At 39.0% G+C, this 18554-nt stretch overlaps 1 protein-coding gene across 1 annotated transcript in view; it reads right to left on the bottom strand.

The window, feature by feature from the left end:
- LOC143281249 (serine/threonine-protein kinase MRCK alpha-like) overlaps positions 1-18554 on the bottom strand; it is a 66975-nt gene that overhangs the window by 12189 nt on the left and 36232 nt on the right. The window contains 10 exon segments of the mRNA XM_076586358.1: positions 2596-2759; positions 3716-3830; positions 5192-5294; positions 11950-12051; positions 13487-13589; positions 14074-14161; positions 15080-15177; positions 15752-15832; positions 17479-17586; positions 17780-17900. Coding sequence (XP_076442473.1) covers positions 2596-2759; positions 3716-3830; positions 5192-5294; positions 11950-12051; positions 13487-13589; positions 14074-14161; positions 15080-15177; positions 15752-15832; positions 17479-17586; positions 17780-17900 — 1083 coding nt within the window.

The following is an 18554-nucleotide window of genomic DNA, read 5'->3' as shown; positions in this document are numbered from 1 at the left end:
CACACACAAGCACACACACACACACACACACACACACACACACACACACAAAGGGAAGAGAAATAAAACCCACCATTTACTGACCTACACAGAGTGCTGAAGTTCCGGATGAACATACACACAAAAAGCAACATGTAAACATTCACCACATGACTCATTCAATGAAATGCTACTCATCAAAAACAAAATATACAAAAAACACACACACAAAAATCAACATCATCATACATCTAACACTCTCAACACTCACAACAATACACAACATCATGCATCAAAGAAAAGCTGCTGAAAAACAAAAATGCGCAATCTCATTCACAATGTGTTAGTTCCACAGACTTCAAAATCAAATCAAACCGCAGTTAACAACAATGAGGCAGTTTGACATACCTGGTACAGTGAGAATGAATGCAACAATACATGAGGATGGCACAAAAACGGACGGAATACTGACCAGTTATTGGGCTGAACTGCCATGCTAGCCACCAAAAAAAGAGAGAAGCAGGGAGACACGGGAATCAAATTAAAAAAACACATGGGTTGGAAATACAGACAAATACACACACAACACACACTGCAGGGTTTGAATAAAACCAATGGGAATAAAAAGCTTTAAAGAAAACATTCACACCAGTGCAAGCTACGAGCTGAACAGGACACCACAAGAGGCCAGAAAAACAATCAAAGAGAGTCTACTACCAGTACCCTAGCTATCTCTTAGAGTCGTCAAAAGCAGGTAAGGACCAAGAGCTGCCAATAGAATTGTATACGCCTTCGGAGGAATTAACCATCTGGAAAGAGGAGGCAAGTGAACAACATCAGCATCCCTTCTCAGTTCTGACAATACAGACTGGAAAAAAAAAAATTAAAAAGGGTACTGTCATTTTCGGTCTGGCTGGTGCTGACAGGTAAGGTTTCATTCAATCACTTCTATCAAAGACACAGAGAACAAGGCATGTCATGATATGTTCTTTCTGGTAGGATTGTCTGAAAAAGTTCTCTTGACCAACAATGGAAAATGTTCAGGAGAAGTGACAAGGTATATCAATGTATGTATAATATGGATGCATTGTATGTACATGGATAATGCAATGCTGCTATTCTGCTTTTCTTCAAATGTGCACCAGCTACAAAAAAACCTAGCCAACTTAACACACACATAAAAGTGAAATGAGTGGAACCAGAATTTTGTCAATTGAACAAGAAAGTGTGATTGGTTAAAAAAATTAATACTAATAATAAAAACAACAGTCTTTTCATGTCCTGAAAAACTTGCATACCTGAAATTTTTCACAGAGATTCAACTTCAGGCAAGGGAACAGGAATGCAGGTATATGCATATTGACCGTCAAACCTGAGGGGCGAATAATGGTGCACCGGATAGCCCGAAAATGACAGCATTAATAATGACATCATGCCTTCATTAGTCACTGTTGGCTGCACATGTCACTAACAAGCACTACTGCTAATACCTCTCCCTCCCCAAGAGCAGGATGGTGTGCCATCACCACTGCCGGAAAGTGAAGGGACTAACTACTCTCAGCTCCTTCGTACACAATGGATACACAGCGATTAAAATATTAAACACATATATAGATATACATATATAGATATATATATATGAATGTAAGATATTAAACACATATACTGATGCACCTGTGCACACACATACACATGCTCGCACACACGTACGTTCACACACACATACCCACTCACACACACACGTGCGCACACACGCGCCCACGCTTATTCGCTATCAAAGCTACATGCTCACATATACACATACACAAGATAAGAACACAAACACTTAAAGAATAAAAACAATAACAATAATCCTACTGAATGAAGGTACATTAAGAAATATTCAAAACTATTCAGTTTAGAAAATAATTTTAAAAGGCACTCATTGCCTGAAATCACCACCAAGGAAAGGAAAAGTCCTCTCTACTGAGCTAAAGATATACTGTGATAGAAAAAAGAAATATTTCATGCACTATGAACCGTGCTGTTGTCAAAGTCAACAGTGCGTGCCACACACAACACACACTGTGCTCCGGTAAGCCATGCAGACTTCAGTTCTCTTTCCGCTGACCGTCAGCCTACAGCCGAAAATTAAAATGATTCATATGTCTCTGAAGACATGGATCAAAAGAGAAAGTGAACTTAAACAGTCACTAAACCCAAAGCACTTAACGTTTCTGATCAAATAGTTTTGTTGTAATTTTTTTACCAGTAAAATGGAATCACTACACCATTCTTATGATTGATTAAAACTCTATAAGCCCACATCTAAGACAAAAACAAATATAGAAATCAATTTCAAATTTCAACAGAAATGACCAACACTCAAAAAAAGAAAAGAAATAAAGCCAGTCGGGGATAAAATAATGAAAGCAAACCCGACACTCATGGTAAAAACAGGATAAAAAGAAAAACAACAGTAAAAACAGGATAAAAATCAAACACAAATAAGTGCCAGATTATCTTCCACTCCAGGTATAAAGCACCCACTTCAAGAGCACACTCACACCATACCCACGCCCACACCCACACACCCACGCACAAACACACACACCCACACTAAGGTGCATCACATACCTCAAAGATCTGGGAGGACACCTCCTTTTCGTAGAGGTCGTGCTGGCTGTCGTAGCTGGCCCCGCCCCCTGGCTGCACAGACCCTGAGGGCAGAGAGCGGGCCATGCCACGCCCCATGCCCGGCCGCCCTCCCCCCTCCCTGTCCCCCCGCCCTCCCACGTTGCCTGCACAACCATCGGGACTGATGAATTGAGCGCAAGACTGCACACGCAACATGTGCTGTGTCCATATCAGAATCATAAACAGCATTTGATAATTATGTCAAAGAATAGGAAATTTCACATCCCGGGCAGAGGTATCAAATAAACAGCTGTCAAGAACCATCACTGGACCGTTTCATCAGCTTAAAGTCGCTGAATGTGTGCAAACAAACAGTGCTTTGCATAGGGAATACAGCAATGGCAACAAGTATGTTATTTATAACCATACAGTTTTCCCTCCATTCCATAAAAAAAGTACACCTGCCAAAGTGAGTGAGTGAGCATGCGTGTGTGCATGTGCACATGCATGTGTGTGTGTGTGTGTGTGTGTGTGTGTGTGTGTGCGCGCGCGCATGAATGCATATATCCATGAACGAGAACGTCAGAATCTATAATACAAGTTTTGCCACATTTTGCATGCATGTGTATGTGAATGTGAACAAATTATTTGTTTGTACACACATTAACGTAGTTTTATCTGTCTCGCTCTTTGTGCCTATGTACAGTGTATAAAATTATGTGTGAACATTTTACATGCATTCCTCTGCCAGCATGCAGCCACACTACTTCCATTCAATAACAGTTCTGATACACCATGGTTTCCCAAACCTTAGGATAGGTATTCACTTATATATATATCTGTGCCTTACAGATCTCCCTCTCCCAGTGCCGCAGTCTTGGGCGATAGTTGGCCCTTGGGAACCATCCAAATGCCGACTGTCCTAAAGTTGTCTTGGCCGAGAGAGTGGGGATTAAATACTAGCCAAGGCAGTCAGGACAGCAGCTGCCTCCTCTGCTGTCTTGACAGTCTCAGCCGGACAAGACCGACTGTCATACACATCTCCCTGTCACACTGTGGAGTCAGCCCATGGACATGAGCTCTGTGTCTGCAGCCTGACGGAGACAGACTCAAGACCCACCGTTGTAATGGGAACTGGTGGGTCGGGCTCCTCTCATCTGCTGCTCATGGATGGACCTCAGCGCTGGCTGGAACATGCTCTTCACCCTCTGCATCTGGTCCCCATCAGTCTGTTGCTGTAACCAGGCACACACACACACACACACACACACACACACAGGTCAGTCCACTTCAGTTTCTCAAGGAGGCATCACTTCGGATAAATTCAAAAAACGCTAAACTACGACTGCTAAGCAGGTGCCTGACCAGCAGCGTAAACCCAATATGCACGATCAGGCCTTGAGCAAAACAATAATACTAAAACAAATAATAATAAATAAATACATAAATAAATAAATAAACAAAAATTCAAGAAATGAAATCTAAAAATGAATAAAAATCAAAAAGTAAATACTACTAGTAATAATGATAATATTTAATAAATATGTAACTAAATAAGTATGTGTAATTAAATAAATAATCTTAAAAATACAAACAAAAAATGAATAAATATAGGTGGGTCTTTTTTTTAATCCAGCCATGACACACAGCAAAGAACAAGACCAAGCCAACCATTAGTCTAATGGAGTGTACCAGCTGTGTTGTGGTCTTGCTATTATTTTATTTTAATGTGGAAAATGAGTGTGTGCATATCAGTGTGTGTGTGTGTGTGTGTGTGCGCGCGCGCACACGCATGCGTGCATGCTTGCATGTGTGTTATGTGGGGAATGGGGGAGTGAGAGAGCACGCATGAGCCACAGTTGTTTTATGTAGTTTTCAGACATGGAGTGGCTGATAACTGAATGTCATTTCAATACCCCTTGCACATACCAAATTTTTCTATCTGAAACCAGTAAAGAGCCTTGCGGTCTTGAAGTTTAACCCCCTTGACCACTTGTCAGTGTGCCTGTCTGTGAAGGGCTGTTGCCTAACTGAGATGACAGGTCAGGACGACAGTTGTTCACAATCATTTTGGGGGAAATTCTTTCTCTTGGGACTGCAGCATTTTTTTTTTTTTTCCAGCAAAATCAATCACTCTACTTGAAACTACAGAAGTAGTAGTTCTTGATCTTAAAATCTATGCCATGCTGAGTTCATTTCATCGAGATTTAACAGTCAAAGGGTTTATAAGAATAAACAAATAAATAGAAATAAAAAATTAAAAAAAATAAAAACACACACACATACAAGGTTACTTGTCAACTGAAAAACACTGTGGAATACAACACTGAATTCAAACAAAGAAAGGCATGGTTCACTCCCAACTGAACTTTCAACTTTCAAGCTTCAAACCAACCAACAGTCCGTATCTGTATCTGTATCTGTATCATGTACTTTGGCAGGATTCAATTCTGGCAAAATAGTACTGACGGGAAGACTTAACGGAGACCACCCTTTAAAAAAAAATTTTTTTTTTTAAGCAAAACACAAATAAACAACCCACATCTGTTACAAAATGTCTACATCCCACTTGTTTCAGTCCAGCAGTGCTGCCTACCTTGGGTAGGTCGATGAGGACCTGCATGCCCTGGTCAGGCCCCATGTGGGCGATGTGGCTGAAGTTGGAGGGGTTGGAGATGATGCGTGATCGCCTGTCTCCTCTGCACAACACGCACACCATCACTGCTGTACCAACACACACTCTTGACAGGAGGGGGTTTTTTGGGTTTGTTTTTTGTTGTTGATTTTTAAAGACGTCACACAAATTCTATTTTATTGTACTGCACTGTGATCTTTGGCAATACCACATTCCTGGAAAATTCTATGTAAGCTATGCCTCTCTCTCTCTCTCTTTCCCTTTCTCTCTCTCTTTTCTTTTTTCTTTTCTTTATTTTAAGGGTATACCTCAACAAATCATTAATGTCCAGAGTATGTATGTTCACATCAGCGGTCATCCACTCCCATGCCCTTTCCCAGGACCCCTGATCTATTCCTATTTAGACTGGATTTACTTAGCTTTGGTAACATATTGACACAGAATCAAAGTAAATTGTGTGTTCGCATAACAACCATTACACAACAACACTTAAAGGTGAACGTCTTAACTTCTCTTTTCATCATCTGCACAGTTCTTGTAGAATACGCTGTTTTTTAAAGCAACTCACAAGCAAATATTTCCATTTCCATTCCCTTTCCTTCTGCATTCTACACATTTTCTTTTGCTACTGATTACTTAATCTTGATGGCGCATACACATTTGTCTAACTATAATAGTTACTTCAGTTTTAAAAGGTTTTTTTTTTTGTTGTTGTTGTTTTTTTCGTGTTTTCCTGGACTTTCTTGGGTCGACCACCGTTTTATTTTCTACATAAATTTAATATGACAATTCAGAATAGATGTAAAAGAAAAAAAAACATAAAAAGATTTTTTTAATCTGAATACAGTCAACATTAACAATAACATATGGAAGTCATAACCAAGACCAATACCTAGCATTCCATAACTATATCACTGTAATCAATAGCAAACTTAAGTTTTAAAAGTGATACACTGTTAACCCTTTCAAATCCGGGTCTATTTGTGATTTTCGCAAAATTATCACCAACACAATATATATATATATATATATATATATATATATAAAAGTCACAAAAATTAAATTTCTGCTCAAAAGTATGTAAAAGTATATGTTCGCTTGAAGGAAAAATGATGGAGAGCATAATTATCATAACTTCAGTGTTGACAGGATGAGATAACTCCCAATCAGGGGAAGATCTTTTTTTTTTTTAATTTTACAGAATATTTTGAAAAAAAAAAAGGAGAAAAAATCAAGTCTGTTTATTTTCTGGTGGAAATAGTGCTAAAATATTAGCAAATGTATCAGACACAACAACCAAATGCAATCATGTTGTTTCCTGCACTATCATGTTGTTTTAAACACAAACACTATACATAACTACTCACATACACCCACACACACACACTCTCCCACCCAAACACCAACAAACGCGATCACACAACATTACAACACAAAAACTCAATGTTAACAATATTCTGGCTTGAAGCTTTCATCTGTAGAGTTTCCTAGTTGATGAAAACTCCCAAAATGAAGGCATCAATGCTAAAATATTGGGTTGTTTCTACACCCCCTTCTGACAAGACCCTGCCCCCTTCCTATTGATGTACCTTGTCACATGCAATCATTACCAGGATAACCTGAATCACTTCAGCTGATCAGCAACAACATTACTTTAATTTTCTTTCATGTTTTTGTAGTTGCTATTGTCGACGTTGTGCGGAAAATCAAACAAAATTCTAGCCACCTGTTCTGTATTGTAAGTTCTGGCAACCATGTTAACATGCTCAACAGCTTTTCGCTTTGTAAAGCGCAAAAAACTGCATCAAAACTGAGCCAAAACTTGCCCAGAAAATGCTTCAAACACTCAATAAGGCCGTCACCATTTGCAAGGGAGATAAGCGTAAGCAAATACGTGGCTGGAAACCTGATTATGCAGTTACCCCTAAAACACAGCTATATCGGCGGTCGGAAGTAAAAGGCTTAACCTTTTGAACCCCACTCCCAATCATGATCAGATGACAGCAAACTTTTTTTCTTTTCTTTGTTATCCCTCATCCAAACATACTGCTAACTTATAAAATCTCAACAGATGAACTTGTCCACAAATCTTTCTATCGTGGCCATTTTGAAAAGGAACACAACATTTAATATACTTTTATGCTAATTCACAACTGAGAGTTCAAGCAGGGTCTGAAACTTTTCAAACCATGTTTTTAACATTTTCAAAATCATGGACAAAAGGCATTTATCTACTGTCCAGCAAGTGACAAATAAACTGTTTTATGGCTCAAACAACCATTTCAATTCAATGAAACAGCAGGGTGATAACTGTAAACAATACAAGACGTTGGCAAAGCATGTTGTGTCAACAGTCAACAAAACCTCTGGCATTTGAGTTCTTCAAAAGAGTGGCAAAAAAGCTGTACAAGCAGCAATTCTTGCAGGCTCAAAGGGTTAAAACTGTTCACTGGTAAGGTAAGCAAACTTCTTTCAGCGCAACATTTTTCCATGTTCTGACAAAATATATAATCTCAGCTTGATCAATGGAAAACATAAGATCCACTTAATAAAATCGTATCTAAATCCAAAACAGCCACAGTCTATGTTTCAGATTAAAGAAACTAAACATCTGAAGCATTTACTGTCTCTACATGTGTGAACACTTCTTTCTTTGACCCTATCTTTCTTGTCATTACTCACTCTGCAGTAATTCCTTATCTCCAGAGCACAGCAAGCTACACCAATGTCAGTTTGTTGTTTTTTTCACCTTGTCCTCCACCATCGCTTCATTTCCTTCTATCTGTAGGTCCCTGCTTTTAATCATGTACTACTTTTTTTGGTAATGAAACCTGCTGTTTTATTCTGAGTCAAAATAATCTTTGCCCAACATTTTTGCTTTCAATCATGTACTTGTTAGAGTGATGAAACTGCTGTTTTATTCGAGTAAAAATAATCCTTGCCCAACATTTCATGTTGATCAAGACTGGTCGATAGCTGTGTCATGTGTACCTTTTCTGTTCAGCCTAAGAACATCAACTACAGACTTAATTACTTTCAAACTGCACCTGACAACAAGAATGTACATAACACCTTGAAGTCATAAGAAACAAGGTCTGGAAAGAGTTTTGATAAACAACAACAAAACAAAGGCAAATTCAAAACCAACTGAAAAAGGATATTATTAAAATACATTAAAAAAAATAGTAATCCACCTTTGACTTTTCAAGATGCTGATTTCAAACATCTCAGAAATGAAGTGAAACTATATTGGGAATGCAGAAACTGAACAAAGTGGGAAGTGTTTAACAGCAACAGATGAGCTGTTCTTTCAAGCACAATGTTTGTTCTGCTTTTGGCATGCTCATATGCCGTGTGTGTGTGTGTGTGTGTGAGAGAGAGAGAGAGAGAGAGTGTTTCTGTCTGTCTGTATGTATTTATGTATGTCAGTGTCTGTATCTGTGTTTGTGTATGCATGCGTGCAGGAGTAATGTGTAAGATTTGTGACATAGCACTGACATACACATGCACCTTTGTGCATCAGCGTGCAGATGTGTCCCTGTGCACACTGGTGTGGATGACATGCAAATAACTGTTGTAAGGTTTGCTGTGACTGGACTCAGCTGAACCAATAAAGGCATGCTGGAGTCTGTTTTTTTTTAATCAATTTGTCATCATCATAAGTAATATAACCAGGTGCATCACAAAATCATTGTTCTTATATTTTTCTATAAAGCAGGAACCACTGTGTACAAAAGGAAATCTGTTCCAGACTCTGCATCCTTTAAAGTTCTGGTTCCATTTATCGTTTCAGTAGCAAACAATTTTGTGCACTTGACAAACATTCATTACCCTGTATACCCTGTGCTCAAACCAGAATCCTTCAAGCATTACATGCACAAAAATGAGAAACGACAAATATGTAACTCCCATCTCTCTCTCTCTTATTTCTTCCTCTCACATTTTCATACATCTCTCTTCCCCCAACCCTCCAAATTAAGCAGCTACCTTGAAACTGAAATATGTGGATTATCCAATTTCCAATACACATCTGAACTGAAAATGAAAAAAAAAGAGAATAATTCAATAACTATTATATTATTTGTTTGTTTTGTTTTTTTAATTAATTAATTATATGGAAAAAAAAACACTTGTTTGATCACACCGGTGACAAGCAAGCAATGCATCCAAGAAAGATTTATACCCATCATTTATTTTCAACAAAATAAAAACAACAACATTCAATCCATTCATTTTTCTACTGTCCCCAGTTCCGCATGCCTATATAGTGTGAACTGGTGTGTCCAAGTGGACAGAGTGCCTGACTTGGAAATGAGGGCCCAAGGTGTGATTCATGCAAAGAACAATATCTTCACACACATTCAGCCCCACACCCCCATCACCGCTCCACACCCAGTACCTATCTGACCTCCTGTCCCGTTAAACACTGACAAATCCAGTAATGGCAAGAAAGTAACAGAATATGATGACATCCAACCCAATCCAGTCTAATCCGGTCAAATAGAATAGAATGCAATACAATAAAGTGAACTTTAATACCCTCAAACAGAAGTTGACTCACTGTCCAAAACACTTCAATACTTTACAACATGACAAGATTACATGTTCCTATCAAATACCCTCCTAGCTCTTATAATGCGTTTAAAATATTTCATCACAATTCCCAGACTATGTCACAAGGCATCGGTGCATTAACACTGTGCAGGCAACAAAAGGAAAACATGTATCTAAAGTCAAGCATGCCACCAGGTTGTTAAAACAATGACAAATGAAGACTTTCTTACAGACGGCCATATATTTCTCTGCAGGCTTTAACTCTTTTCCTTCAGAAGCAACACCATTCATCATTATGAAGAATACCATTCACAACAAAGGTGTTAACAACATAAAAAAGAAAACAGCAAAAATACACAACACACATGCATACAGCACATCACACACTATGCACGCACACACACACTACGCACACACACACACACACACACACACACACACACACATTCACACACACATACACTCACCTGATTACTTATCTCAGCTACTAAATACAATGCATAAATATACAGGAAAAAAAAGTAACAACAAAAAGGTATTTCAGAACCAAAAAACTCTAAACTTCAAGCAAGACAACATAGTTTCTACTCTACACAAGCAGTTAATCATACACAACATATGCTAAAATCACAAAGGTGAACAGGCGTTAAATCTTGAACAGCAAACTTTCTACCACCATCAACTTCATTCTTTCAAACCAAGACTAGAAAGAGAAAGACAGAGAGAAAAAGTGTGTGTGTGTGTGTGTGTGTGTGTGTGTGTAAACATTTCCAATGCATACTTTCTGAAGTGAGTGGATTGATGAAAAGTGTGGGTGATGTCTGTGTGATATTCCATAAAATCAAATAGAATATTTATCATAAAACTCTCTCTCTCTCTCTCTCTCTCTCTCATCATCCTCATCATCTACACTAGTGTAGATGATGAAAAACATTACTTGTTTCAATGTAAATCATTCAATAGGGTAAGAGATAAGTGCAAATTCTTTCAGTCTGATGTAGCTAAAAGGCATGACATTGTTTCTACTTTGTCGTCTGATGATGACCTCACAATACTGTCAACAGCTAAATTTCTTGTAGAAGCACAAAGAATAAGATGTAGTCTTACTATTCAGAACAATACCAGAGTAAATGAGGGGGATAACAATGTATAATGTCTACTATCTTGTGTTCAAACTGTAAGCCAAATAATAAGGTAGACATTGAACAGTATCGTTAATAGAATGGATGGTCGAATAATGGTGTTTTCGTCTTTTTTTGTTTTGTTTTGTTTTTGTTTCTTTTTTAATGTTTGTTGCTTCCCTATTGTAAGGATGTTGTATTTCGATAAAAGCTGTTTTGTTTTTCTTTGTTTGCATGTTTTGTTTTGTTTTGATGGATTAAACAGGGTGTGGTATGGTACTTGTGTTGACATGAGAATTAACCCTATCACCCCCTTGTCAATAGACCTATACAGGTAATGACAATAAAATATCAAAGTGTCAAAAGCGTCTCTCTCTCTCTCTCTCTCTCTCTCAGTGCTAAGTCACTTCACTGTTAAGTTTAAAACTGAAAGGAAAAAGCAGAAATAATTACACCACTCAAAAGTAGAGCTCAAATAGCAATAAGTAAAACAAAAATAACACTAAAAACAAATCCATACAGTAACCAGCAAACAAACTCCTACTACCACCACAACCCACCACAAACCTCCAAAAACCATCACAAAAAAAAAAAGAACAGCAAAGAGGCCACATAATCCAAACAAAAACACCCATTATCCAAAACTTCTTCCAAGAAGAAATAAAAACTAAAGAACTTCACACATGCCTGACCAACAGAAATTCCTGCACACACACACACACACAGAAGTGTGCGCGCTTGCACGCATGTGCGCGCACACACACACACACACACACACAGAGAAAAGCCACACAATCCAAACAAAATCACCCATAATCCAAACTTGAACCTTTCCAAGAAGAAAAGAACTCCTCCAGGCATGTCTGACCCTTAACCAACATCAACTCCTTGACGCACAAACAGCAGTAACGGGACGCAAGCTGCATGGATCAGGGCAACCAAAAAACAAAAAAAAACAAACAACAAAGCTAGCAATGCACAGCACTACACACACACACACACACACTGTGGGTAAAAAGGACACCAGACAAAAACCCAGCTTACGCTGCACCCGAGGGCACTGGGGGCATGATCTGATCAGGACCGACATGGGCTACATGGCTGAATGTTAGCGGCCCCGAGATATCTCGGTTGCGTTTCTCGGGCCTGGATGAGGAGGCAGCAACGTTTAGTTGTTAGCAGTGTGTGAAAGGCTTCACGCGTTTGTTGTTGACAAGATGCACACACAACACTGGTGACAAACTTCTTGTTTTGACGTTTGGGTACACTTGTTCTCAGCATGATAAAACTCCTTGTTTGACTTTTGAGTAAATTTATTCTGAAATGATAAACTTCTTATTGTTTGAATTTTCAGCACATTTATTCTCAAATGATAATTTTTTTATCATCTGACTTTTGAGTACATTCATTTTCAAATGATAAACTTCCTTTTGCTGGACTTTTCAGTACATTCTTATTCTAAAGAAAACAAGCTTCTTCTTGTTTGATTTTTCAGCATGTTTTTCTCTCAAATGATGAACTTCTTGTTTTTGTTTCAATTCTGAGTACATTTATTTTTTTCTCAAATGGACTCATTTTGTACTGATTAACTGACTTTCTTTGAAACATATCTTCATACCGCTTAATCAAACTCAATGACAACAGAGAGGATGAATCAAATCAATAGAAGATAAAGTCATGCTGAAATTCTCGTTCAAGTTTTGTCCATCGTTTTTAGGTATTTTTTTCCACTATGGCTTCATTGAAAATAAAATTTGCATGTTCTTCTACAGGTGAACACTTTTCAGGCTCAGAATCTGCAGTGGACATGCTTTATGTCATGTAATGACTGTACCACAAATGAGCAAATTGATTCATTGTGTCTTACGGACAGACTTTAACTAATGAAATAAAATAAAATAATAAATTCCATTTACAAGCCTAAAATCCTTCAGACAATCGTTTTTTTTTTTTTTTGGTGTGTGTGCTTACTTTGTCACATAAGACTGTTAAATCATGTGCTCGCAAATGCGCGCGCGCGCACACACACACACACACACACACAAACTTGCCTGTCGTATGCTCTTAAATTTGACAACATAATAAAGAAAGAATCATTTACACTGACAAATGAATGTCATAAGATGACCAATTGGTTCCAGAAAAGACAGATCTAACATAATCCTACATTTAGAACAAAACAGCATGAAAGTGAACATGCACAAGATTATTTGCAAAACTGACCACAAGATTCTTTGCAAATTTTATCAAATGCACAAAATGCTTCTGAGTGAAAAACACATACTGAAAGACAATGTGTGCAAGGCACTGATGTGTTTCAGTTTTGTAGCACATGCATATTTCGCAGCAAAAACTTGTCAAAAATAGAAAGAAAATATTATAAGGTTTAGGATCCATCCATGGCCTATCATATGATATTAAGTAGAGTTAAAGAACATTTATGATGATGGTGCACGTAAAAATAGCTTGTAAGTATTTGTAAGTACATCCATTAAAATCATTTTTTTAATTTGTTTTTCAGTAAGAATCAAGCTCACAATAGGAAATTTTGCAAGAAAAGAAAAACAAAAGGAGTACTTACTTGTTTCCTGATTTATCATCTTCTCGGTTCTTGAACGAGAACCGTCGTTTGCTGCGACTGGTTCTGCTTCGAAAGATGTCTGCCACTGCCAGCTGATCCTCCTCTGCTCACAGCATAGAAACAGAATCGTTCAGAATGAAGCCAGTGTCAGTTCTGGAGGTGTCTTAATAGTAAAAAAAGGAAATTTTCTATCTAAAATTATGTTTAAATAACATACTTACCGTGACCCAACTAGTGCAGACTCCGGCAGGGGTCTGACATTCCTGTCCTGTGCAAACTACTATCCGCCCATGCGGAGAAAACGAAAGCAACTACGGCCGATAACCTCCCGGAAGTAGGTAACCTCCCCTTTGTCCCGCTGGCTAGCGCCCTCTTTTGAAAATTAATAATAATAATATTACTATTAATATCAAATTTGTTTCTTTTAGAATACACTATAATATTTCAATACTTTCTGTAAACACACACACACACACACACACACACACACACACACACACACACAAATTCAAAATATTCCTAGTCCATAACAAGTAAACTTCTCCTTGACTTGAGAATGCCTCCCAAAGAAGCACTGTTCCTCCTACCTGCGTGCAGGGCTTTCAGGAAGATGATGTGTTGTGTATCAAAAGCGCTCAGCAGACACAGAGTCCCATCTCTGCACAGCGGCTTGGTCTGGTGAAAGAGAACACACAAGACATTTACAGCACGAAATGCCACTGCACCCAGCAGGGAAAAACAACAAGAAATACTTGCATCAGCATTGTCCTTTCTTCTGGAAAGAATGAAAACAGACAGTGATGGTGCTTTTCCTTAAACATACTAATTCACATGGAAATCAATCATGTAGGCATTACAGTACTGAGTGTGATTTCAAGTCTGTGCATGACAGGTTTCAATCATTGGTTCAACATAATTATTGTGTCCACTTTTCTTGTTCTTCACACTGAACAGAATAACTAATACAGAAAGAAAACTGAGCTTGCTCAATCCTGACTGATGAAGAATGACAGCTTCAGTGATTTGTCTTCACTTTACCTAAGGACATACCATGCTGTGAGTATGTTCACAGAACCACATCAGTACCAAGTGGTGATGTGATCAAATCAAATCAAATCACATTACAGAGAAGCCATTTTAGGGCTAAAACCTGTCGGGTGTTTAAACCAGTCAGTGATAAACGTGCAAAATGTTATAACTGACTTAACCCCTGTATTGTATTGCATTGAATTGTATGATACTGTATTGTATTGTATTTACTGTACTGTATTTATTGTGTTGTATTAATTTCATGTTGCTATGGTATGGTATAGCATGGCATGGCATGGCATGGCATGGCATGGCATGGCATGGCATGGCATGGTGTTGTCGTGTACCGTACTGTATTGTGTTGTCCTGTATTGTATAACTTTTTTGTTGCTGTAATGTGTTGTGTTGTGTTGCGTTGCGTTGCGTTGCGTTGTGTTGTGTTGCGTTGTGTTGCGTTGTGTCTTATCATGTGTTACTTTTCTGTGAATGTGTCTAATGACCTGAAAAATCTACTTTTCTTCATCAAACCCAGCATGACCATGAAGGAGAGTACAGCGGTCTCACCCTTTTCAAGCACATGGTCTGCAGCCACTCTGCTGTGTGGACGTTGAAAACAAAAGTAGAGTTCTCTGCGTAGCACACCAAGTATGGAGAGGAATAGCCTGAAAACACAGGGAATCATATTGCACTGTGCTTTCTCCTTAACCTTCACTTTGTTTGCTCGCTGGTTGAAAAAGTAATAATAATAATAAAATGAACAAAATGACAGACATGATTTTACTCATGCATCTCCAACACATGCGCAACCTATTCGCTGCAGTTTATTTCTGTTTTCTTTTTTATTGCAAACTTTCTCTCATCCTCTGGGAATGATTATCATAAGTGAGAGCAGTCAGCCCAAACTCTTTCCATGAGCATATATGTACAAACATGCACATGTCAAGAAACACACAATGCAGACAAGCACCCTTGCACACACACAGTCTCACTCAGTTTCCAACACTTTTTCTCTCTATATCTGACACTTTTACATACAAAAACACATTCATCTGTTTTTATCAATCCTATGTACACATTCTGATTAACAAACAGTAAAGAATGGTAACTCTCTCCATATACAAGGTACACAACTTCAGTCAGTGCTGCTTATGTTACCAATTCAGCCAGCACACATTCTAAAACATTCTAATGCCATTCCTATTCTCACACAGTCACATTCCCTGGGCACAGACTCACTCAGTGCGACAGGTTGTGAAGGCCACAGAATCTCCTGCGTTCTGCTGCGTTCTCCGGATCTATTTACATACAGCCCCACCACTGAAACAAGCAAAACATTTGACACTGCACAATTACAAAGGTCTGACAAGCCAGAAGCATCATTTCCATGCTGTAAATAACTGCACACGAACATGAGAATTCAGTTAGTGAATTTGTACATGGTCTGCCATGCACACACACTCATACCAGCCTGCACACACTTTTGGCAAAAGTAGCATCTCATACTCCATCTAGAGGTGTGTAGGAAACAGGCCCAGTCATGAAGGGCTACTGATGTAGGCCCGGCACAAGAGATATGGTGAGTAGCACTTCACTGAACTTACTGTTCTACAAAGTTTGAGGTCTCATAAAGACTGTGCATTATGACACTTGTCTGGTTCTATTCAAGACCAATGAAAGGCAGTCAACACAAGAGACAGGAGCAAACACTGAACAAGGAGGTGGGACAAATGGAGAACAGAGAGCCAGAAACAAACAGTTAACACAGACAGGAACAGACAGTGGAGAGAGGAAGGAACAGACAATATACAGAGAGACAGGAACAAGGGATAAACAGAGAGACAATAACAGTGAACAGGCAGGCAGGAACTGACAATAAACAGACAGGAACTGACAATAAACAGAGACAAAAATGGTGAACAGAGAGACAATGACAGACAATAAACAGAAACAGGAAACAGAGAGACTGGAACAAGCAATAAACAAAGAGATAATAACAGTGAGCAAAGAGGCAGGAACTGACAATAAACAGACAGGAACAGACGATAAACAGAGAGACAGGTACAGTGAACAGGGAGGCAGGAACTAGGAATGAACAGACAGGAACAGACAATAAACAGAGAGATAAGAACAGTGAACAAACAGGCAGGAACTGAGAATGAACAGACAGGAACAGACAATAAACAGAGACAGGAACGGTGAACAGGCAGGCAGGAACTGACAATAAACAGACAGGAACAGACAATAAACAGAGACAGGAACGGTGAACAGAGAGACAGGAACAGACGATAAACAAAGAGACAACAACAGACGATAAACAGAGAGACAGGAACAGTGAACAAAGAGGCAGGAACTGAGAATGAACAGACAGGAAGAGGCGGAGTGATGTCCTAGAGGTAACGCGTCCGCCTAGGAAGCGAGAGAATCTGAGCGCACTGGTTCAAATCACGGTACAGTCGTGAATTTTTTCTCCCGCTCCACTAGACCTTGAGTGGTCATCTGGATGCTAGTCATTCAGATGAGACGATAAACTGAGGTCCCATGTGCAGCATGCACTTAGCGCATGTAAAAGAACCCACGGCAACAAAAGGGTTGTCCCTGGCAAAATTCTGTAGAAAAATCCACTTTGATAGGAAAAACAAATAAAACTGCACGTAGGAAAAAAAAAAAAGGGTGGCGCTCTCAGTGAAGCAACTCACCCTCCCTGGGGAGAGCAGCCCGAATTTCACACAGAGAAATCTGATGTGACAAAAAAGAGAAACACAAATACAAATACAAACAGAGAGACAGGTACAGTGAACAGAGAGGCATAAACAAACAGTACACAGACAGAAACAAATATTACAGACAGACATCAACAACAACAACAACAACAAAACCCCACTGCTGACAGAGACAAACAAACAGTGAACACAGCCGCAGGAACAAAACCGGTGAACAGAGAGAGACAGGGCCAGAAGACGTACCATTGAACAACAGCATGAACTCGTTGGGCGTGAGCTCTATGGCCATCATGGCATCCACGGGGTTCTGGGCAAGGAACTTCATGTTCTGGTCCTCTGTGTTCACCAGGGCTGCAACACACAGGTATTCACACTTGTGCATTAAAACACACACACACACAATCACACACACATGCACGAACGCACACACACACTCGCATACATGCATGTGCACACACATACACCTTCACACATACACACACACACACACACACACACACACACACACACACACACATGGAACAAGAAAAAAAAACACACTTACTCATGGGGGCAGCATCCCCCTGCAGACTGTAGATGGCGAAAAAGGAGGGGTAGCCCACGCACAACCCTTCACTCGTCATCTCCAGACTCTGCACATTGCCTGGCACCTGAATGTCTTTGATCTGTTGCAAAACACACCAACGGTGACAGTGACTCATTTTTGTCAGACTAAAAAGCTTTTAGTCTTTTTTTTCTTCTTTAAAAAAAAAAAAAAAAAAGAAATCAGTTTACAATAAATTAAGCACAACTGTAAATTAAAATACCTTGTGTTTTTTTTCTTTCCCAATGAAAATATCTTACAATCAATTAAGCAGTATTGGACATTATAACACAACATAACAGGGTTTCAACAATGCGTATCTGATTTTCTTCAAGTGTATGCACATGCTGGGAGTTAAGCCACTAGCAGGTCTGCTGCACACATGCTGACCTGCGAGATCAGAAAATTCTCCACTTGATACACTAGGCACTGACACCTAGAGCAAACTTAGGACATTAAGTTTGAAAGTCTAACAGTTTAGTTTCAGTTCCAGGAAGATGTAAAAGTGTGCAGACTGATCCATATACACCACGTCTGCTTTGGAGGGGAAGAAAAAACCAACACACTAGTCAGGTCCTGACAGCCTCCTTTTAACCATTTATCTCATGACTGTCCATTATAATCAGATGAAGCAGTAAAAGCAGGAAGCATGAAAGTTGACAGACAAAACAGAAAAGACAGCAAAAGCTGACAGACCAAACAGAAAAGGCAGCAAAAGCTGACAGACAAAACAGAA

The sequence above is a fragment of the Babylonia areolata genome, chromosome 4 (assembly GCF_041734735.1).
Source record: "Babylonia areolata isolate BAREFJ2019XMU chromosome 4, ASM4173473v1, whole genome shotgun sequence".
NCBI classification, from domain to species: domain Eukaryota; kingdom Metazoa; phylum Mollusca; class Gastropoda; order Neogastropoda; family Buccinidae; genus Babylonia; species Babylonia areolata.
The sequence above is the reverse complement of the archived record's forward strand: the minus strand, read 5'-3'. Positions and strand labels throughout refer to the sequence as shown.